Raw genomic sequence first — 22045 nt, 5'->3', positions numbered from 1 at the left:
ATTCCGGTTAGTTAAAATTAGGATGCTTCTGGTACTGAGCTGCAGTATGTTTAGTGTCAAGTGTACCAAAGTCATAGTGTACTACAAACCTTACACTTTAAAAACAAACTAAAAAATACTAATCCTTACTGCACATACGCTGTATCATTCTTTTTCTCAAAGATTCCTTTCATGTAAGTTCTTGGCAAATGAAGTGGCTGAGAAGCACTTGACCCTGAGATCTCAAGAGGGAAAGACCTCTTGCGTTACTTATATCCTCCGCTAAAGAGGCTTGTGCTTTCGAAGCAGTATATTCGGTTGAATATACTGCTTTGAAAGCATAACTCTTTAGAATTTACATAAATCTTATAACTTGAGTTTTCGTATTTCTGGATCAATGGAACGAAATATAGTAGTTAGTGCATTGTGCACATGTGCTCACCTTTTCATAATTTTAAGTGTAGCAATGCATAGTCTTTAGATGGCATTATTTTTGGAGTTATCAAACGAATCGATAGTGAGTGAAACCTACCGAAGATATATAATTGGTTTAGCAATGCAAACCAATGTAGTAGGTAGTGATAGATTTAGTTCGGGATATAGCGAGCACATTTTTGTCCAGGTGACTGTGTACTAATCTAGTGTTTCGTGTAATGTGGAAGATTAGTATATGAAATTGAGACTTAAAACCTTAACCAGCAACGTCATCGGTACACCAAAGAATTGCTGTGAACTTTGGCGTAATACTGTTTTGCAGTTTTACCTATGGTTATCCTACTGAAGTTAACTAAAAGGAAATTAAACATTTAGCTCGAAAGAAATTCTTCGTATACTTGGTTACATTTACCTACTCGAATAAAAACATCGAGTTTGAAAGCTACATGATAATCTCGACCTTTACAACTACCCGAGTTGACAAATGGACAAAATACCTATTGAAGGGGTATTTCTTATTTTGGCCTGTTCCATGACATGCTAGTCTTGGAGTTAAACTTATTGCCGCCAAAAATAGATGTCACGTTCATACTTAAGGACATATGTGGTGTCGAAACCCTCGTATGGCGCCATCAGAAACTTCAATGGCTGATCCGTGTGTGGTGCGTTGCAGGTATTAGGTATTTTGCAGGATCTCCTGTCGTAACGTTCGTTGACTGTTTTAACAATCCCTCATTACGATCTGAAAGATCTTTAATTGCTATGTGGAGTCTTCCGCTCGCGCCCACAAACGCACATCGAAACTGTTATAGGAATGCGTTTGCATACTGATTACTACTGTGCAAAAAAGTTACGTCCAAACAAGATGTATTCATATTTGATGGAGTTGGGTCATAGAGAAAGCTTAACTGCTCTGCATGCAAGGCACAGTAAAAACCCGCATGGTGGATTATTAGGAAAACGAGCACGAGCACGTCTAATTATCTATTGCATTAATCCCTGCCGCTTCCGTGTACGTCTGCATAAATGCACATGGCACATTGATTCATCCGCTGTGGCACTGAATTTTATATGAGTGGAACAAAAGCACACGGATATTTTATGGGATAGCGAGCAATGAATATTTTTACACATATATATATTATATATATATATATATATATATATATATATATATATATATATATATATATATATATATATATATATATATTAATGTAATATAAACTTGACATAAAGGATCGAACTGTTTCTCCAAATGGAATGCTACCAATTGATCCACACACTAATATATACAGTATAATATACTGATTATATATATATATATATATATATATATATATATATATATATATATATATATATATAATATAGTGTGTATGTTTATATGTATATTGTATGGCACATATACTGTATACATATATAAAATTATATGTAAAAACAAAAAGGATTAAATCCACTGCCTTCTCTAGCAGAACAAATATCTAGTGCACTGCACTAATCGTGTTAACCTACACTTTTCTAGAGCAAAACAAAGACGTAGATTTTCGCAGCTGGCAATCATGTGCGTGCCAAACCCAGTTAGGCTTCGAGCAAGGGGCCGTGAGGGTCCATTGACTTCACTTGCTGCCTAGCAGCGGGAGAGGACGTCTATGTTACTGCTGGTGGCTGCCACAGGATACGGCCTCCATCCGGTGTAACGTCTTCCGCTGAAGCTGCAGTAATCTTTTGTATCTGATGTGTCGGGGAACGTGTGTTTAACGTCATCATGGGTCGCATGTGTCCTAACTGAAAGGAAAGTGTCCGTGATATAACAAAGGAGTCGTTTCGTAGTTTACACGAGTTTCCCTTGACCGCAAACTGGCGAAGGATGGAGGAAGACAACACCCACCCAACGCTATGGGCTGTTGTCAAGGTGCTCGCTGAACATAGTAAGTAGGTCTTTCAACTTTTCATTACTTACTTTGAGTATGTCTTCTCATATGATGGTAATAAACGTCATATGTCTGTAAAGCTTGTTTGTAATCTGCACTCGCTTGAAGCACAACAAGTGTTATTGATCGGTTTAACGTAAACGTTTTCTGTTGTCTGTTTTTTTTTTTTTTGTTATAGTGGTTGTAGAAAACGGGAAAATTCTGTATCAAGGCTATAGGACCAGGTGAATCATTCTCCAAGGGAAACTATTATATTCTTTGTTGTTACAGGGAATAGTACTTTTTTATGCTCACGTGTTTCATATAACATGAACACGTCATCTTTTCAAGTCACGTAACCTTAAAAAATAATTCATCAGGCCATGCATGACGAGAATCGTTTTTCAAAACACATATCACGAAAGCAACTATTTTATCGACAAATTCGCAGAAAAGCATCAGTTTTCTCAAATAATGCAACTGTATCATGGTTTCTGTGGGTCTGGCAACAGGGAAACTTTTTTCTTCGATCAGGTTAAAGGAAAACTGTAAATTTTCTGATGGGTAATAAACAGCAAAACAACAAGTTTTCCAGACCGTCTGACAGAAAACACTACTTTTCAGACCAGATGAATGATAACAACAGCAAAGGCAAGAAACAGCTGATATCCGTTACCCTGAACCCGCACTGGACAGCCAGAGACGTACAGGTGGCCCTCCTGAAGGCTCTAGGTTTAGGACCGACCGTGTCTGCCTCGGCCCACAACATCGTCAAAGTAAGGGACGCCCATGGCGCCCTTCTGCCACTCACGCCCACGGCCCTCCACTCTTCCCCTGTGCAACCGTTAGTCGTGGAAATATGTGGGACTCATCAGCATGGTCAGTATCTTTGTTTCATTGTGATATCTTGCAGACTTGCTTCCAATTTCATAAGTGTACGTGACAATAGCTTATGAATAACATCAGTAGGGACAGTTTTTTTTTATATAAACACCTGCACATGATTCTTAAGATTAAGTTTTTTCTTTTTTTTTTCAGAATTACATTACATGCAAATAATGTCACAAATAAGGTCCTCAAATTTCCCTCGAGCAAACACGTACTTGAAATATCATAACAAAGTCCTCATATACCTGTGATAAATAAATTTGCATATACAGATACATTCATAAAATGTCATGAGTAAGATCCTCACATTTCTCTCGGATTAGGATATGAACATACGCAAATATCATCATATTTTCCTTTTATGCCTCATATAGGCGTTCATATCATGGTATAAAATATCTCCACTTTTTTCAGGATAAGATAACAATAAGGCTCTCCGCTTAAATCGCTCCTCTGATAAACGCATTTATAGGTTGCATACTATCAATAAGCTAACTTCCGAACCTGATTTTCAGCAGAAACACCCGTCTAACAATTTTATAATCAAAGTAGTTGATAATGTCATCCATTTGGTCATTAGAATTCCATTTTTTACCATAATTTCTTTGTTCACTTTTCCTTGATTACTTTGCCGGAAAAGCATATTCGTTCATTATTATCTTTTGTTTCAGTTGCTGTGGAAGACAGCCGAGTAGAAGCCTTGCCCCCAACTTTCAGAACGGCAGTCGAAGCCATCATCAAGCGTTTCGAAGAAAGAGTAAGTTTTTTTCCTATTCATTATACTTTCACCTTCCTCGACTACACTTTTTTTTTTTTTTAAGGCAAAATTCTTCTTCATGGGTCACCTGCTAACATTACATAGCTAACGCCTTTTTTTTTTTTTTTTTTTTTTTTTAGGAAACCACTTAGGTGAATGGCCTGTTGAATGTAGGCTTTTATTTTAAAGAGGAGGCGCATATGACATGAATATGACAACAAAAACACAAGAATTTTTTTCTCTCCTTATTTCACGTAGTAGTCCATTCCCTTATGAGTACCTGGCTGCAGGTGAATATTTGTATTTCACATAACGTTTTTATTATATAAATTATTAAGAGACTCCAGCTCGTTGAAGAAGGTTGCTTGGTTAATGATGAATTCCATATTTTATGTGGAACGGCCTCTGAACTGTAAAGCCCTTGAAATGTAAGAATAGATTAATATTATTTTTTTAGATAAAAGTAACATGAAATGGCGACACAACGACAATGGTCATCGATGCCTACAATGCTTGCTAAACTCGCGAAACAGTGTTCATATAATCCAGCCATAAAAGAATTTCATAAAAATAGTTAAAACAAAAACTGATCAAGATCCAACAGAATGGAAATAGGAAGTCCTTAAGTATACATACGGCCTTCATTCATTTCTTTGCGAATCACATTTATTAGAGAGAATAATATTCTTTGGAAGCTTGAATTTCAAATCAATAGCCCCTTGATCTTGCTCCAAATGAATGGGGTTAATCTTCTGATAATAATAATAATAATATGTAATAATAATAATAATAATAATAATAATAATAATTATTATTATTATTATTAATATTAATAATATTATTATATTATTATTATTATTATTATTATTATTATTATTATTATTATGGTGAACTCTACGATAACAGACAGGAATCATCAGGTCAACAGTGAAGTAAAAGGGAAAAATAGACTTAATGAATGAAAAAAGCTGATCACCAAATATTTGTAACCGTATATATACATCAAGTCTTTATTGCCTCCATCTCTCTCATACTGCTATTCCTCTTTTTATCATTACTTTAAGTTCACTTTTATATCTTGATAAGTATTTGTACACCTCACCTTAGGAAATAATTATTAAAATGAGTTTTGTCATCTCTGTAGTAACTTTAGTACTCCTACGAACAAAGAGAAATTATTATTTTCACCTTAGCAGGTGTATTATCGAATATAATATGACCGTTCTTCTAACTTTAATTCTTAAAATTTTGAAACTATAGTACTTACAATATATATGGTTTTGTGCTTACTATCGTATCTACTAAAGTTAAAGCAACAATGATCATCCTGTTGGCCATGATCTGGTCCTTTTGGTAAGTTCCATTAGTTTGTTATTTACAGTCTATAAATTTCTTGAACAACTTATCCTCCCTTGTCAAAACTTTCTTCGATTAGATAAGTCATTAGTTTCTTCTTCAGTGTTTTCATATATGTTTTATTGTCCCCTTTATAGCTCAGTGCAGTGGAGACGGGCCTCGACGGGCTTCAAGGACGTCGTCAAATACTTGTGGAGAAAGAACTTCACAGAATCCAAGAGACGCTGAACTTCATGACGAGGAGGCTTGACCTCACGCGTGCCCCAACATGGGTCACGGGGCAGACTTAAATTCGGCAGATAATGACTGTAAGGTTCATTGGCCTTCTCCATAACAAGTCAGCTTGCTTTCCCAGTCAACTTACAGTTGTAAGCACTTACCTGTCTGTATACGTCACAATCAAGGTTACATATCATCGTAGGAGACAAATTGATTTTTCTAAAAGAGGTGCTAGAAATGTCCATATTTTTATACCGTCATAAAAGGTTCTAACTGAAATGAGATTGTCGACGAATCTATTCTCTGTTGCCCAATAAATGATGAGTATTTTCTGGAAAACTTGTTGCCAAATGACTAATAGAATTTAAGATGTGATACCATCTTTATTTGTGAACCTGCTCGGTGCCAAAGCGTATTCAGTATGATTAAGGAAGAAGGTCAAACTAAACTGGATTTTCGAAGCCATTCATAACTGGGTTTTATGTTTTCCTGAAGGGACCAAGGTACTACTTTTCAGCAAAGGTTTTAGTAAACCCTCTGAATTTATCGTAATTTAAGTCGTCTGTTTTCTAGGAAGATACTCTTTTTTATTTTTATTGAATTCATAATGAATATGAAAGTGTGCCAAATGTTGACAATCCAGTTAAACCTGGTCTGTCAAAAATAGTGTAATAGTGGAAAATGTTAACTTTTATAATGGAAGGAGAAGCGTAACTTTTGAGAATATTATGTTCTCATTGAACATGGGAACATCCTGGCTCATAAATATTACATATTTATACATATATATATATATATATATATATATATATATATATATATATATATATATATATATATATATATATATATATATATAAATATATATTAGAAGTAATCAACACATAACCATGCGTGTAACCGAAATAGATTTCTTACTTACATCGGGATCGAACCAGGGTCTTTCAATTCTGTACACACATGATTGTTTGTTGATTAAACATAATCACACAGAAGGGTAATTCGCATGAAATGCTATCAGTTGGGTCACTGCAGTCCTGGGTCACTGCTGGATGGGGAAGTTGGGTAAAACTCGCTGGTATGCTAGGCAGGAAGCCTGCCCAGGCAAAAGCCTTAAGTAGAGAAGTACTTAGGTTCCAAACTCTTTTATGACTTATGTAGGTCAGTTGCTAACGCCCCTGCCTCTCAACTAAAAGTCCTCAATTCGACCCCGATGTGAGTCAGAAATAAATATATAATAGACATATATATATATATATATATATATATATATATATATATATATATATATATATATATATATATATATATATATATATATATATATATCGCCATTTATTTCGTCATTTACGCATGTTATGTGTCTTTGAATAAGTATACACTAGTTTTTATTTACATTACAGACAAAATAAGTTTTTCTCAAGATGGTCATCTCTTTGTGCTGATGTTGTTCACATATGTCAGAAAAAAACCGTAATTATGCTGTCATATGAGCGCTTTATGTTAGTTTATTTGCATATGAGTACGCGATTATGTACATCTGCGGATGCACAAATACACGTACACAAGAATAGTTATAATTAATTATAAGGTCATTTATGAGTTCTCTCGCCACTGTTATTCTTTACAGGATGTTGTAGAATTTTAGAGTTGTGATTTTGTTGATTCATGCGTTCTTCCTACAAATTTTCCCTTAATTATATCACCAATGTTCACTTCAAATGTATTTAAGAATTTTATTCAGTAGTTAATTTCATGATTAGTTTTTCTGAAAATGGACATTGGTTTGACGATAAAAGAGTATAATCGGGGTGTCCCATAAAGAGTAAATAAAGGAGAACAAACGTTGAGTTATAAGCAAATTTACCAAGATGTAAGTTGTCTTCTCGATGCCAACCAACTTAAGTGATCGGAAGTCAAGGGTGAAAGTCAATTTCTGTTATGTAAATTTGAATATATTATGTAGACGAATATTGCACACACACACACACACACACACTTGCACACACAATATATATATATATATATATATATATATATATATATATATATATATATATATATATATTGCTTTATACATATATATACATACATATATACATATATGTATACCTTGTGTGTTTGTGTCTCTGTGGAGTCCGTTTGTGTTAAAATATTTATTTGTGTATAGCTTTTTCCTATAACACTATGCAAAAGAAAAGAAGTGCAAAGCACCACAAAGGCATAATGAATATGTCAGGTACGAAGTGTCAAGAGCTCCTTACTATGGAAGGGCTCTCTTAGGGACAACATATGCACACGATAAAACTAATTCCACAATTACGTGTTATCAGTGCAGCAGCCACGTGCAGACGTTTCTCATTGTCACAGAAGTGCTGTGCTTTGGACTGCCCCGTTTGCCATAGCAGGCGTTTTAGTATGTATCTTTCTTCATTCTTAAGCAAATGGGGTTCCTTTTGGGAGATGCAAAAAACTGGACTATACAATTTATAACAATGGTGTCTCTGATTTACGTCATTTTGGGGTCATCTAGGTTTAATCGATCTAAAAAAGGGAATGAACTGGCATCTGAACAGCATTTGTCATCAAGGCAATTTTCAATTTCGGCGGGACCAAAGGTAATAATAATCATAAAACCCCACGACAACTTTTTCATATCAAGACAAGCTTTGGCGCATGAGGAATGGTTAAAGGAGAATGTCTCATTTGCAGCCGAAATTGTTTTCTTCTGCAAGAACATTCCCTTTTACAAGGTGAGGCTGACATTGTTCTTAATTTTGAACAACTCCTGTCCTGTGGAAAATAAAAACTACTACGAATTATGGATTTTAGTGCGTTTAAGGCACAGTGGGTTGAATAATGAAATAGGCTAAAGTAAGATATACTCTTGGGCACGCGCATGCTCACACACACACACACACACACATATATATATATGTATATATATATATATATATATATATATATATATATATATTTATATGATATTTAATGTATATAATAACATGTATAACTCTTGGATAATATACATATATATAATATATATATGTATCTATATATATATTATATATATGTATATATATATATATATATATATATGAATATATATATATATGTATGTAAAAATTATCACAGGAGGTATTAATCATATCGAACAACATATCTCGAAATTAAAAATTTATTTGGTTAAGTATTTTTTATAAATACCGTATTAAATAATAATAATAATAATAATAATAATAATAATAATAATAATAAGATGAAGAGAACTGCATAATAACGCAATGTATAATTGTGCTAAAGTGAGAAAATATATAATGCAGGTATTATTTGTTGTGTTATTATTTATCCTTATTCCTTTACTTGGAATTCAGAGGCCTTGAAGATTCTTCATAGATAAGGTATTATATTACTTTCACTCATTCCTTTCTAATATTTCAAGTTAGGACTTAGAATGACATTTATTCATTAGAAAATTCATGCAGTTTCTTAGCATAATTTACCAATTTTTCATTACTGCCAAATTTTGGATTTTCTATGGTTTCTTCCGTTTTCCCATAATGTTTCAAACTCCTAGCCATTAATAGAAGGGTCTGTAACGTACTTCGGGAATTAACTCTTATTTTTGTAGTTTATCGTTGGGATACCTGACCCATCAGCCTCTGCTTTCAAAACGTGGTAACTGGGCAATTTTTGGTAACGCTTTTGAATAAGTAAATCTCAAGCTCAACAAATAATTTGCATATGCGTTACATGACGTATGCTTGTGGGGGCATAAGTTAACTACTATATGATCATGGACTAATTTCTAAATCACTTGTGGCAGATGTCAAATGTAATGACAAACATCTGTAACACTCCCAAGGCATATATTAAAATTTGTGGTTAAATTTCCAATAAGTATCTAAAGACAAAAGAAAAAAAATAGTAAAATGAAATTATATGATGTAAATCAATTTTTATGAAATTTCCAATGACATGATATAACAATTCTTTCCGATGAGCTGACAAACTTAAAAAAATCAGCGTGCCCTCTTGCAGGTTATTTAGTACGAAGGCAGAGAGGACCTCTCGGGCACGGGATAAACCTGGGCACTGGGAGTGACGACTTCGACGTCAGAGGGAACCCACTCCCATTTCTCAGGGGGGGTGGGGAGTGTAGGATGCCAGGGGACGGTGGCGTTGGGGAAAATGATGGGCTGTCCGGGGAACAAGATTGGTCGTGGAGAGACGGTGGCGACTTGTTCAGGAATCTCGAGAATTTCCAGGGGCAAGACGATGAGTTCGAGTCCCGTCCGGCGGCTGTAAAGAACGAGGACCAGGTCCCCGTTTGATAGAAGTTCAGCGTGGACGACCTTTGACGTATTCCTTCCAGGGGCCTTCCAGTCATTTGGCACCTTCCAAGCCTTAGCGGGGATCTGGGATCTCTCGCTGCCAGTTCCTTGGTACGCCTCCAGTTTGTATTTCCCTTGGAAGAGAATGGCTTCGTTAGGTTGGATGCCATATATGCAAACAATCTTTGCATTGCCTGCTTGTTTGTGCTTTCAATTAAACATGACTTATGTTTGCTTGCGTCATAACTTGTCTTTTTATTTTATTTATGATTACATGAATTCTAATTGGTTGATGTTTGCTGGGTATGAACATCCCTTTTAAGCAATAATAATAATAATAATAATAATAATAATAATAATAATAATAATAATAAGAGGAGGAGGCGGAGGGTTTAAGGAAATACAGATAGTATGTTCATGAAAAATGTCACTGTAAGATATCGAGAGTGGAGTAGACCTATTGGTAATCTTTGGATCTGACTTGTTGGCAGTGTTTCCAGTGTTAAGAAGCTTATTAATCAGTGCAGTTCTAATTCATCCCTATTTAATAACCTTCAGAATAAAATTTTCTACAACGTCTAAGTAACCTGGATTCTTAAGTTGCTAAAGTCATTAGCTAACCCAATTACCGGAAGCCATAGGTGAAGCGACGCACGACGCTCGATTAGGTGAATTAGCTTTAGGTGGATTACAACAGCACGGTTCATTGCTCTAAGTCGGTCCCTCAGTGTGGTAAGGTGTACAAGAGATAAGAGACGTAGTGAGGACCTCCGGGCTCTGACCCACCAACAGAGACCGAACTTGGGTAAACTGGCTCTACCCAAATTGTCTCCACAGGCAGAACCGAGTTCATAGCTCTCCAATGGGCCTCTTCCACACTTCCATGCCACCTTTGGGTAAGGGACCGTGCTGGCATTAGGCCGGCTTAATCTAAAACCAGCCCTTAGCAGATGGGTTACTACATGCTAATTAACCAAAACTGCATCATATAAAAGGGAAAAAAAAAAGAAAATCTGCCAATAATTATCTAATTCCCACTAAAACCAAGAAACGCAAAGAAACTTTAGTGAACAGAAAATGAATGAACGAATTAATTATTAGGTAAAATGCACATATGACTCACCAGTATCGGTTTCTTCGATCTTTATTTCCACATCGGAACGATCTTTCACCACAACCGTAGCTTGTTTTCTGTTGTGATCGTCGGGTTTCTCTACATTAGTTGGCAGACACCAAATACCAGCCACCGCCATCATGAGAATGAGTGATGTCTTCATCTGAAAACGATAATTAATCACAATCAGTTCTATCATAAGAGAGAGAGAGAGAGAGAGAGAGAGAGAGAGAGAGAGAGAGAGAGAGAGAGAGAGAGAGAGAGAGGTGATTTTGATCTGACGGGTTAACAGGTGTTGTCAGCTGAATATGTTTTCTGGTATCTTGGGCATCTGACACGGCTTTTATATGATAATATATGCACGTAAAGCGTTCCATTTCTAACTGGTTTCTTACGCCCTCTGGGTTGAAGTTATGATAATTATTATTATCATTATTACTGGAAATATGCAATAATATTTCTGTATGAATGTAGTAATCACTGTTATTACATGTATATATATACATATATATATTTTTACATGTATATATACAATAATATATATAATATATATATATATATACATGTACATATATTATGTATATGTATATATATATATATATATATATATATATATATATATATATATATAGATATATATATATATACATATATATATATATATATATATATATATATATATATATATATATATATATATATATATATATATATATATATGATACCGCTGTAGATTTTGTCCAATTTTATTATTGCTGTGTCTTCTGCTACCATTGTTATACAACGTACTTTTTGTCTTCATCTTTTACAGCAACGCCCCTCGTTCATAAATAATAATGACTCTCCATCACTCTATAGCTTCCTGTTGGAGACGTTTGCACAATCAAGTCCTTTTGTCCGCTATTGTGCAGTAATTATAGGGAAAGATACCACCCCATTGTTACTGGATATCGTGTGTGCTTATAGAGGTTGGCTGGGAGTGGAAATGGATGGTGGTGGGGGGGGCGGGGTGGAAATCCCATTCAAGGTTATCAGTGTATAAATGTTTCCTATGGGGGTCTCAGCCCCCTCCCTCATCCCCCCCCTCCTCTGGGTTACCGGAACACTTCCTTGTAGAGGGGTATGATGTGCATTTATCTGTCGTTTGTTTTTACTGAGATATAGTTGTTTTTGTTTACTATTTTTTTTGTCAATTATTTTTCTGAATTCTTCGCCAAATTTTTCTGGGCTTTATATTTTCGTTTTCACTCCAATTTCAATTTTCATTTCTTTTTCTCTAGCTACTTTGTCAGTATAAGTTTTTTATTGAGGACTTTCTCAAACTTCTTGCACTAAAATCGTAACTTCTTCGTTCACCTCTTCAGTCTCTGGTTTGACTCTCTATCTTTTGTATAAGAAGTGACTAGGACGGGCATGAGTGTCCAAATCAAATTTAGAAACTCCATGTTAAGAAACAAAGAACTAAAAGAAACTGGATTTTTTTTATAAGTGTTAAAGGTAAAAGGGTCTATCCACGAAAGTAAGAAAAAAGAATAAACAACGAAACCAAAAGACTCCGCATTGAAGGGAGGAAGTAAAAGGACGGGCTTCCCCAGTAATCACATTTCTGAATGACGGAGGAAGTCGTTCCCACTCGGGCGGAACCGTGCAGCCGAATCGCAGGTTCAGCAGCTGTAATCAGCCAGTCTTCCTTTCCAACAGAAGGAAGAAATTAAATGTTAGCTCGGTAAATGTCAAATGTCTCTTACATAAAACGATGTGAGCTGTCTTTTACTGGTACTTATTTTATTATGTAAAAATACTTTGGGTGGCGTAATGCTGCAAACGTTCTTGAAATGAAAAATTATGCACTCCTAAGTGAATTCTTTCTTCAAATGCTCAGCGGTCCCCATTCCAACAACCGTCACTTGATGAAGTCTCTTGAAATACAGAACAGCGGATATATATATATATATATATATATATATATATATATATATATATATATATATGTGTGTGTGTGTGTGTGTGTGTGTGTGTGTGTGTGTGTGTGTGTGTGTGAGTGTATGTCTGAGATGTGCATATATTTCTGTCTTTTTATATGGTACTTGTATATATATATATTATGTAAAAATACTTTGGGTTGCGTGTTGGCCTCAAGTATCTTATGCTGCAAACGTTAGTCTTGATAAATGGCGTGAAACAGGATCTATTTGTAACCTCTGTAGAGAAAGAAACTGGAATCATACACGGGTGAAATTGTATTTTTTTTCAGCAATGAAGCTGTCAAATTAGGGAATCTTGTTGAAAGGATGGCCCCAGTCTCTATTTTCCTAATTGTCTGGTCAGCCTCCATAAATTGAAAAGAAGTGTCTTTCAATCAGATAGAAATCCACAGAATTGAATATTTCAGGACCTATTCCAAACACTATATATGAATATATATGAAAAGGAATTATGGGGAAAAAGCACAGACAAGATCCTGCATAAGATAAATTGCATAATACATCCTTTTCTTATAAGATACAGGATATATAAATATATAGGATATATATGGCATTATTTTTTATATGGTATATAGTAAATTATTATTAGGATATGTATATAATTATTATTATATAGTAAATTATTATATATATATAGTAAAATTATTATTATTAGGATATAGGATATATATTATTATTAGTATGTGTATGTAAATTACAATAGTGTATAGTAAATGCAATAGATAGAGAGATATATTATTATTAGATATGTATAGTGTTATTATTATTATATATAGGAGAGAGTAAATTATTATTATATATAGTAAATACATTAGGATATATATATATATATATATATATATATATATATACATATATATATATATATATATATATATATATATATATATATATATATATATATATATATATACATACACACACATAACTACATGACCTTGAAGCTTCAAAGGATGCGTGGCCTTTAGGATCAGGATGTCACTGACTGAGAACCCTACTCATTACTTATTCATGAATCAGTGCATTAATTGTCCAGTTAGTCGCAAACGCAACTGGTGCATAAATGGCGTGAAACGGGATCTCTTTCCATTTGTAACTCAAGTGTAGAGAAAGAACTCATTGACCGAGTTGTTGCGATAACACAATACCGCATCTGTCGACACGGTGAAATTACGAAATAGGATATAGTAAATTATTATTAGGATTTAGGATATAGGATATACTCGTATATGAAGGAAATTGACCCTCTCTTAAACAGGTCTTGTTGAAAAGGATGGCTGTATTATGCGAATTTATCTTATACAGTCTTTTCTATTTTCATATAATTCCTTTTCCATTTTCAACGATGTTGGTCAGCAACTGGCCAATATTCATATTGAAAGAATAGTGTGTGGAATGCGAAGTCTTTTACAGAAATATTCAATCAGGATCACGAAGGAATCCAGCAGATTTCTGATTGAACATTTAGTAAAAGACCTCCACATTAAAACACTATCCTTTCAATATGGTATTGACAGTTGCTGACCAACATTGCTGAAATAATTAGGAAAAAATAGACAAGATCTCTTATAAGATAAATTCATAATACAGTCATCCTTCAATAAGATACAGGATATAGTAAATTATTATTAGGATATGGGATATGGTAATTATTTTTAGGATATGGTATATAGTAAATTATTATTAGGATATGGGATATAGTAAATTATTATTAGGATATAGGATATAGTAAATTATTATTAGGATATAGGATATAGTAGATTATTATTAGGATATGGGATATAGTAAATTGTGTATAAGGATATAGTAAATTATTATTAGGATATGGGATATAGTAAATTATTATTAGGATATAGGATATAGTAAATTATTATTAGGATATAGGATATAGTAAATTATTATTATTAGGATATAGGATATAGTAAATTATTATTAGGATATAGGATATAGTAAATTATTATTAGAATATAGGATCTAGAAAATTATTATTAGGATATAAGGTATAGTAAATTATTATTAGGATATAGGATACAGTAAATTATTACTATTAGGATATAGTATATAGTAAATTATTCTTAGGAATATAGGATATAGAAAATTATTATTAGGATATAAGATATAGTAAATTATTATTAGGATATAGGATACAGTAAATTATTACTATTAGGATATAGTATATAGTAAATTATTATTAGGATATGGGATATAGTAAACTATTAGTAGGATATAGGATATAGTAAATTATTATTATTAGGATATAGGATATAGTAAATTATTATTAGGATTCAGGATATAGTAAGTTATCATCAGGATATAGGATGCAGTAAATCATTATTAGGATATGGGATATAGTAAATTATTATCATTATGGTATAGGATATAGTAAATTATTATTATATAGTAAATTATTGGGTCAATGTCCAGAACAACTCCATGATATAGTAAATTTTTCTACAATATAAATATATGTTATTAACACTTTTTGAGGAGATATCCAGGATATAGTATCTAATTCCTCGAAAATTATCTATATCCAGTAAATTATTCGGATATCTAGTAAATTATATTTTGTCATGATTCATACGAAATACTTATCATTTCCGCAAATTAAGAGTTACGGAGATATTTGCTGATGAATATTGTGTCTTGTTGTTAATGCATGCGTTTATGCTGCCGTTACGGTCGATAGCCTAATCGTAATTATAAGTACGGTACAAATGCTGAAACCTGATTGGTTGCTTTGTTTCAAGAATATCCATTAACTGCGATTTTGAAAAGCCGGCTTAAAAAAGCAGTCGGTCTTCAAATTACAATGGAACTCACAGGTTGTGATTGTGAACATTTAGTACTTTACCATATTTAAGGTAAGAATGGTTAAAAAAGGGAACATTGTTCATGAATACGATGGACGTTATTACGCCGCAGCGCAATATTGCTTGCCAGAACATACGAGCTTGCAACAATCATTTAAAAGCTATAACAGTTGCACGATGAACTATGCGGATTTTATATATATTAAACAAGCGGATCCCAAACAGGGTGGACTGTGCTGTTGCTTTAAATTACTCTGTTAAAAGTGTATCCGCATGAGGGAATATCTTTCTACCACTAAATCATACCAGAGCAGTGCTGTATGTCAAGAAGGTCTAAGATGTCAGATGCAGTGAGTCGCTGTCAGCATATAGAAGCTAATATTAAGAAGCAAGCCGGATCCCAAACGGGGTGAATTTGCTGTTGCTTTAAATTTTTCTGTTAAGTGTATCCCGCATGAGGGGAATATCTTTCTACCGCTAAATCATACCAGGAGCGGTACTGTATGTCAAAGAAGGTCTAATATGTCAGATGCAGTGAGTCGCTGTCAGCGTCATAAACTGTCTACGAGGCAGTACTTGGAAATAAAAATTTTTGTATACATGCCAGAAATCCCAGTTCTTTAGGTATAATTAGCTCGCAAAGTTACGGTTTGAAAATGAAAGAACTAAATAGGTTTTCCTAAGAACTATGATTCTGCGGCATCGTTCATGCGTGCGCTTAGATATGCACACACAAACACACACACATGCACACGCACATATATATGTGTGTGTGTGTGTGTGTATGTATAGCGAGTGTTATCTGCATGTGTATTCATGTTTGTTATTGTCCTTACATATCCTTACATACAAGATTATGATTAAGAATCACAGATATGCACGTGATTTACTACAATTATCAGCTGAAGCAACAGGAAATGTTGAAAAGGAAACGACAGGATGCCAAGTATTTTCATGTATTTTACACATCTCACACGTCTAAAATACACGAAAGTATTTGATCCTGTCGTTTCTTGTTAAAGCTTTCTTGTGACTTTGGCTGATACGTAATTATCTACGGCGTTGCTTTCAACAGCATCATGATCCACCTATTTCCGATATATCAACAACTCAACCACGACTCTAGTCTGATTTCCGAGACCGTGATATACATGAAAGCTGCGTACGACTCACAACTTCCTGGTATTTTGCATAAGTACCGAGAGCTTATCCGGATTAAAATCGTACTCTGCGACAGCCTCCAGGAGCACAGGCTATGACCGATCAGGAAGGAGAAGGGGAGAAGGATCCTACCGTGAAATTTCCCTCGCCTCCCTCGGCACTGTGGTTTTGATGGCTCGAGCGACGGACGTGGGGGAAGTTTTCTGATGCAATGACTGTTTCCCTTGTCGACCGCTTACTTGATGAGATCAGGGCGTGACGTGTGTGTGTGTGTGTGTGTGTGTGTGTGTTTGGTGTGTGTGTGTGTGTTTTTGTCTGCTCGTACGAAATGTCCCCCTTTATAGGGAAAGCATCGATGCTCCAGAACTATCAATGATTTCAGCATTATGAAATTAATACTTATTCTCAAGTATCAGAAGTGTGATTTTGGTGTTTACTCTTGGATTATTAAAAAGCTATGATAATTTTATTTTCGTGTCTGCGTGTGTACGAAACGTCGCCCTTTGATTAATTTTTGTTTTCTTCAATAGGGGAATATGCATTAGTAACACTTATTCTTGCATTGGTAGAAAAACAATTATAATTCTGTCCCGTCTTTTTCTTTTCAGCAGAACTATGAATTTTTCATACAAATAATCAAGAAGCTACAGTATTACAGAATTGCAATATTCTAGATCTAGAAAGAAAGGTACTGACAACACTGTATTATAATCATTATAATCTTTCAGTAAAAGAAAAGGCATCAGTATTAAAGGGATTTGATTTAACGAATAGGAGTAAAAGCATCGATAACAGAGCAATGCGAATTTTCCCAAGAGGAAAATGACTGTCTCCTTACGAGACACCAGATGTTGGCTATTATATCCTACTAGTCTTATCACGCCACCGAATTCAAGCATTCAAACGTCCTTCTATGTATACACACACACATATATATATATATATATATATATATATATATATATATATATATATATATATATATATATATGTATACTGTACCTCTGCTGTGTGTAGTAGCACGGTATATTTACTTTACTAGTAGGCGATTTGTAGAAGTACTAGCTGTTTAAGGGAGGTTCAACAGAAAAGATTCCGAGACAACTATAGTGATTGTTACCTTTTGTTTTGTAAACGCAATGAATCCTCATTTTTAAGGATTATATTTTAGAAATAAACATGATTAATAAGTATTATCGAAAATAATCGAAGAAGGCTATGTTTTGGACTGCTAGTGTTTTTGTTGAATTAAGCTGGCCTTGAGCTGCAAAGGTGTTCGGGAAATACCGAGACCATGATTAATTTAGGCTTTGTAAGCCGATGTTAAATATGTACCGCTTGCAGAAGAAAACAGATTCAGCAGAAAAATATGTATATTTTTTTTCATATAAATAGGAGGCTTATCGGAACAGATAAGATGCAGACAGAAAATTATCGATTCACTAATTACCAAACTTAGCTCGTTGTAAAATAACCCACGATTTAATGAATGACCTAAGAATTTCAAAGTCTTGACACTTAGAGAGAAGGAGAAGAAAAGACCCTTTGTTAAAGCATAAATAAGCTTTCCGTTATTAAAGAGTATCTGTTCTAGGTGGATAGCCGTCGAAGGTCGCCGTAGGAGGTTCTCACTTTTGTAACTACTAACACATAATAGACGTGCGAGAGAAAAAGACCGCGAAAATAGTTGATGCATAAAGTAAGAAGGAGAAGGCACGCGATATACATCCGCGTCCAATGAACGAGAAAAATATCGCTAAAGAAACAACTGAAACTTCCGGCAGAGGCTGCCAAAGTTTCACGTGAAGTGTATAGAAACTCCGAGCGTCGAAAATAGAAAATTAAATTCAGGCGTAGAAGACTTTTTTTTTTTTTTGGTAAAAAAAAATTCAGGCGTAGAAAATGCAAAATCTTCGATACAGAAAACTGAATAGATACTTCAGGCTAGGAACAGAAACTTAAACGTAACATACAGAAACTTTCAGAAAAGACAGCTATGAATAAAAGCATCAAACGTATAAACAACGAGATTCCTGTCTTAGAAGAACATTCCTTCATCAGAACGGAACACTGGTAATAATCATGAAACAATGCTACATTTGAACGACTTAAAAAAAAAAAAAAAAAAAAGAAAGCTAATTATTTCCTACGAATAAATCATGATTCTAGTAAAAAAATTGGAGAATTACAAATGTCCCATAAATTCAAATAGGTGGACGGATAAAATCTAGCTCTATGACGTGTTGACAGTTAATACCAATAAAGAAAATAAATAGAGGAATGCCTTATGTATTAAAAGTGAAGAAATACATTTTAATTTTCCATAACAGGAAACTGCGGATTAGCCCAGCTTTTTCATTTTTACTGAACTTATTTTTTCCCCTTCCTAAAAGCACCTTCAAACCAGCGTCCTTTTCTTACCTGACCAGGCAACTGGCTCTATTCTATCTACGTATGATGGTTAAGGGTGCCATGGCAGTCTCATAGTCTCCTATACTCTCTCTCTCTCTCGATGTGCAGCTGATGAATTAGTAATTTTCAGAAGCAGGAAAGCAACATGATGTTCAGCTCTCTCTCTCTTTCAAACACTTCATTTCCCTGGGCAGAGTTCCACATATACAAATCGTTTTGGTGAATTTAGATATTACTAATTAAACAGATCCGCTATTGTTCGCAGAATTTGCCACTAATAAATATAAAAACGTAGTCATTTGTGGCTCTATTCAATGAATGAAAAATGAATTATGATAATCAACATAAAACAAACTAATTGAGTTCACGTGTTTTTATAATAAAGGGACGCTGCAGATTTCCATTAATGAATACAAAAAGTTTTACTTTTAAAAGGAAATATTTTACTTTTCTTACCTGTGTATTCCAATGATTTCGTCGAAATGTTTGTTAAAAGGATATACAGCTTATCATAATTACCATGAGCTTGATATATATATATATATATATATATATATATATATATATATATATATATATATATATATATATATATATATATATGTATATATATGTATATATATGTATATATATATATATATATAAACATAATTCCATACAGTTAACATTGAAAGGGTAGCTTCTTACTTCAGTCCTTTATCAAACTCTCTCTCTCTCTCTCTATGTTTATATATACACACATATATATATATATATATATATATATATATATATATATATTATGTGTGTGTGTGTATATATATGTCTTGCTTATTATTTCTTATTTCTCAAAGATGTTCTTTTATTATTTCTTATTCGATGTTCATATAAATGACATCACCATAGTTATATACACACTCACGCGCACACAGACACGCACACAAACACACATATATATATGTGTGTAAATATGTATATATATATATATATATATATATATATATATATATATATATATATATATATATATATATATATATATATATATATATATATATATATATATATGAATGACGTCATCAAAGATCAAGTAAAATCTTAACACAGGGCAAAACTTATTGAAATAATGAGAGAGAAATTACTACAGACAGAAAATAATCGGAAAACTTTTTGAAAATGCCAAAATTTCACGGAAACATTCAACGACAAGATGTATCTGTTTTTTATTGTTTTGGAGCTGAGTTTCCAAACTGACAGAAGTTGCAAAATATTGACAAAAAATTACTACTAATCCTGTTACCTCATCTTACGCGTTGTTGGGGGCTCTTTTAACTACCGTAAATTAAGTCATCTCAGGAGGGTTCATCAGTATTCGTCAATTATACAAAAGTCCTCTAGAATAACTTGTGTAACAACAGCTGAATAAGATTGCTACATGCTTTTGCTAAAAAGTTGTAACAACAACTGAATAAGATTGCTACATGCTTTTGCTAAAAATAGCCTAGCTTTGCAGTACATTAAAGCCTGTGGGATCCATTCCCATTTATTTTATTGGTTTTTTTCTGATAATGTAAGAACAAAATATCAATACTTACTTTGGCTAAAAGAAACGAAGCCTTGCAACACGACGGCCCTTTGTTACGTCTTCCAGTCGGGAGAACAGCTCCAGAGAGACAGACGTCTGGCCGTGAAAGCATCAGAGCTTTATACCTGACCTGTGCATATGCCGTGACGCAACCGATGTACGTACGCGCATGTGCCAAATACCGCAGGATACGCTCCACGTGTTGGCGTTTGAGAGAGATTTTTTTTTTTTCTCGGAAACGTAATAAAAAAGAAAAAGGAAGTCGACTGGCAGTAATCATGTTAGCTTTGTGATCGGATAGGAAGAGGTTTTCTCAAGGAAGTTAGAAGAGTCAGGCTTTTGTAAAGGGATGCAATGACTTGTCTTAATTTGTAAAGATACAATTTTTGTGGGGTAAAAGGTTGATCAAACAGCTTTATTATTATTATCATTATTATTATTATTATTATTATTATTATTATTATTATTATTATACAAAATGTACACACATTTTTATTGAAAAAACCATGAATGTAATTTACTGACATAGCAATCTTACACAGAAAACAGCTAAAATGAAAAGAAATATCAGTAGGGGTCATACGTAGGAATCAAACAATAATAAAAAATAAAATAATATGCAAGGTAAAATATCAAAGAAAATGCAAAACCAAAGATAAACATAACGAAAGAAGCATTTATCTGACACGATTCGCTTCAGTCCCTTTGTTCTGCTTGTAAGTTTCGTGATCTATTGATATAGATGAGCACTTCAGACATGTGATTTTGAGCTACGAGAAAGCCCGATTGGACACGCAGTCTGGGATAATGCTTCGGTCTGTTAAACTGTTCGCAGACAATAAAGATGTCTTTGAAAACTCTTCAATGGCAGAATTAACAGAACTTGCAATAATAATAATAATAATAATAATAATAATAATAATAATAATAATAATAATAATAATAATAATAATAATAATAATAATAATAATAATAATAATAATAATAGTAATAATAATAATAGGAAAAAGACCTTCTTTAATAAAGGTTTTGTTAAACAAAATGGCAGTTTCAACAGCATTTATTTTATATAGTAAACGCTCAGTTCGTCTTATCAATTGCTTTTCTTGCGCTGG

General features: G+C 33.6%; 2 protein-coding genes across 2 annotated transcripts; one reads left to right on the top strand and one right to left on the bottom strand.

Moving 5' to 3' along the window:
* Positions 1-1993: 1993 nt before the first annotated feature.
* LOC136834326 (uncharacterized) lies at positions 1994-5922 on the top strand. Its single transcript, XM_067096820.1, has 4 exons — positions 1994-2345; positions 2952-3206; positions 3887-3972; positions 5466-5922. The coding sequence occupies exons 1-4, from the start codon at positions 2285-2287 to the stop codon at positions 5616-5618; spliced, it is 555 nt and encodes a 184-aa protein (XP_066952921.1). The 5' UTR covers positions 1994-2284; the 3' UTR covers positions 5619-5922.
* Positions 5923-8711: 2789 nt separating this feature from the next.
* Positions 8712-21018, bottom strand: LOC136834083 (uncharacterized). The gene is made up of 3 exons (XM_067096346.1): positions 20941-21018; positions 11005-11158; positions 8712-10015 (listed from the first exon to the last, which is right to left on the bottom strand). Exons 2-3 carry the CDS (start codon positions 11156-11158, stop codon positions 9594-9596), a joined length of 576 nt encoding a protein of 191 aa, XP_066952447.1. The 5' UTR covers positions 20941-21018; the 3' UTR covers positions 8712-9593.
* Positions 21019-22045: the final 1027 nt, after the last annotated feature.

Source organism: Macrobrachium rosenbergii, chromosome 53 (genome assembly GCF_040412425.1).
Source record: "Macrobrachium rosenbergii isolate ZJJX-2024 chromosome 53, ASM4041242v1, whole genome shotgun sequence".
Classification (NCBI taxonomy): domain Eukaryota; kingdom Metazoa; phylum Arthropoda; class Malacostraca; order Decapoda; family Palaemonidae; genus Macrobrachium; species Macrobrachium rosenbergii.
The sequence above is the reverse complement of the archived record's forward strand: the minus strand, read 5'-3'. Positions and strand labels throughout refer to the sequence as shown.

Excerpts from the sequence above, each read along its gene's own strand:
- LOC136834326 (XM_067096820.1), top strand. The coding sequence starts at position 2,285 with ATGGAGGAAGACAACACCCACCCAACGCTATGGGCTGTTGTCAAGGTG. Across the intron at positions 2,346-2,951 it reads CAAGGTGCTCGCTGAACATA|ACCAGATGAATGATAACAAC; the intron begins GTAAGTAGGTCT and ends ACTACTTTTCAG. Across the intron at positions 3,207-3,886 it reads ATGTGGGACTCATCAGCATG|TTGCTGTGGAAGACAGCCGA; the intron begins GTCAGTATCTTT and ends CTTTTGTTTCAG.
- LOC136834083 (XM_067096346.1), bottom strand. The coding sequence starts at position 11,158 with ATGAAGACATCACTCATTCTCATGATGGCGGTGGCTGGTATTTGGTGT. Across the intron at positions 10,016-11,004 it reads GATCGAAGAAACCGATACTG|GGAAATACAAACTGGAGGCG; the intron begins GTGAGTCATATG and ends TTCTCTTCCAAG.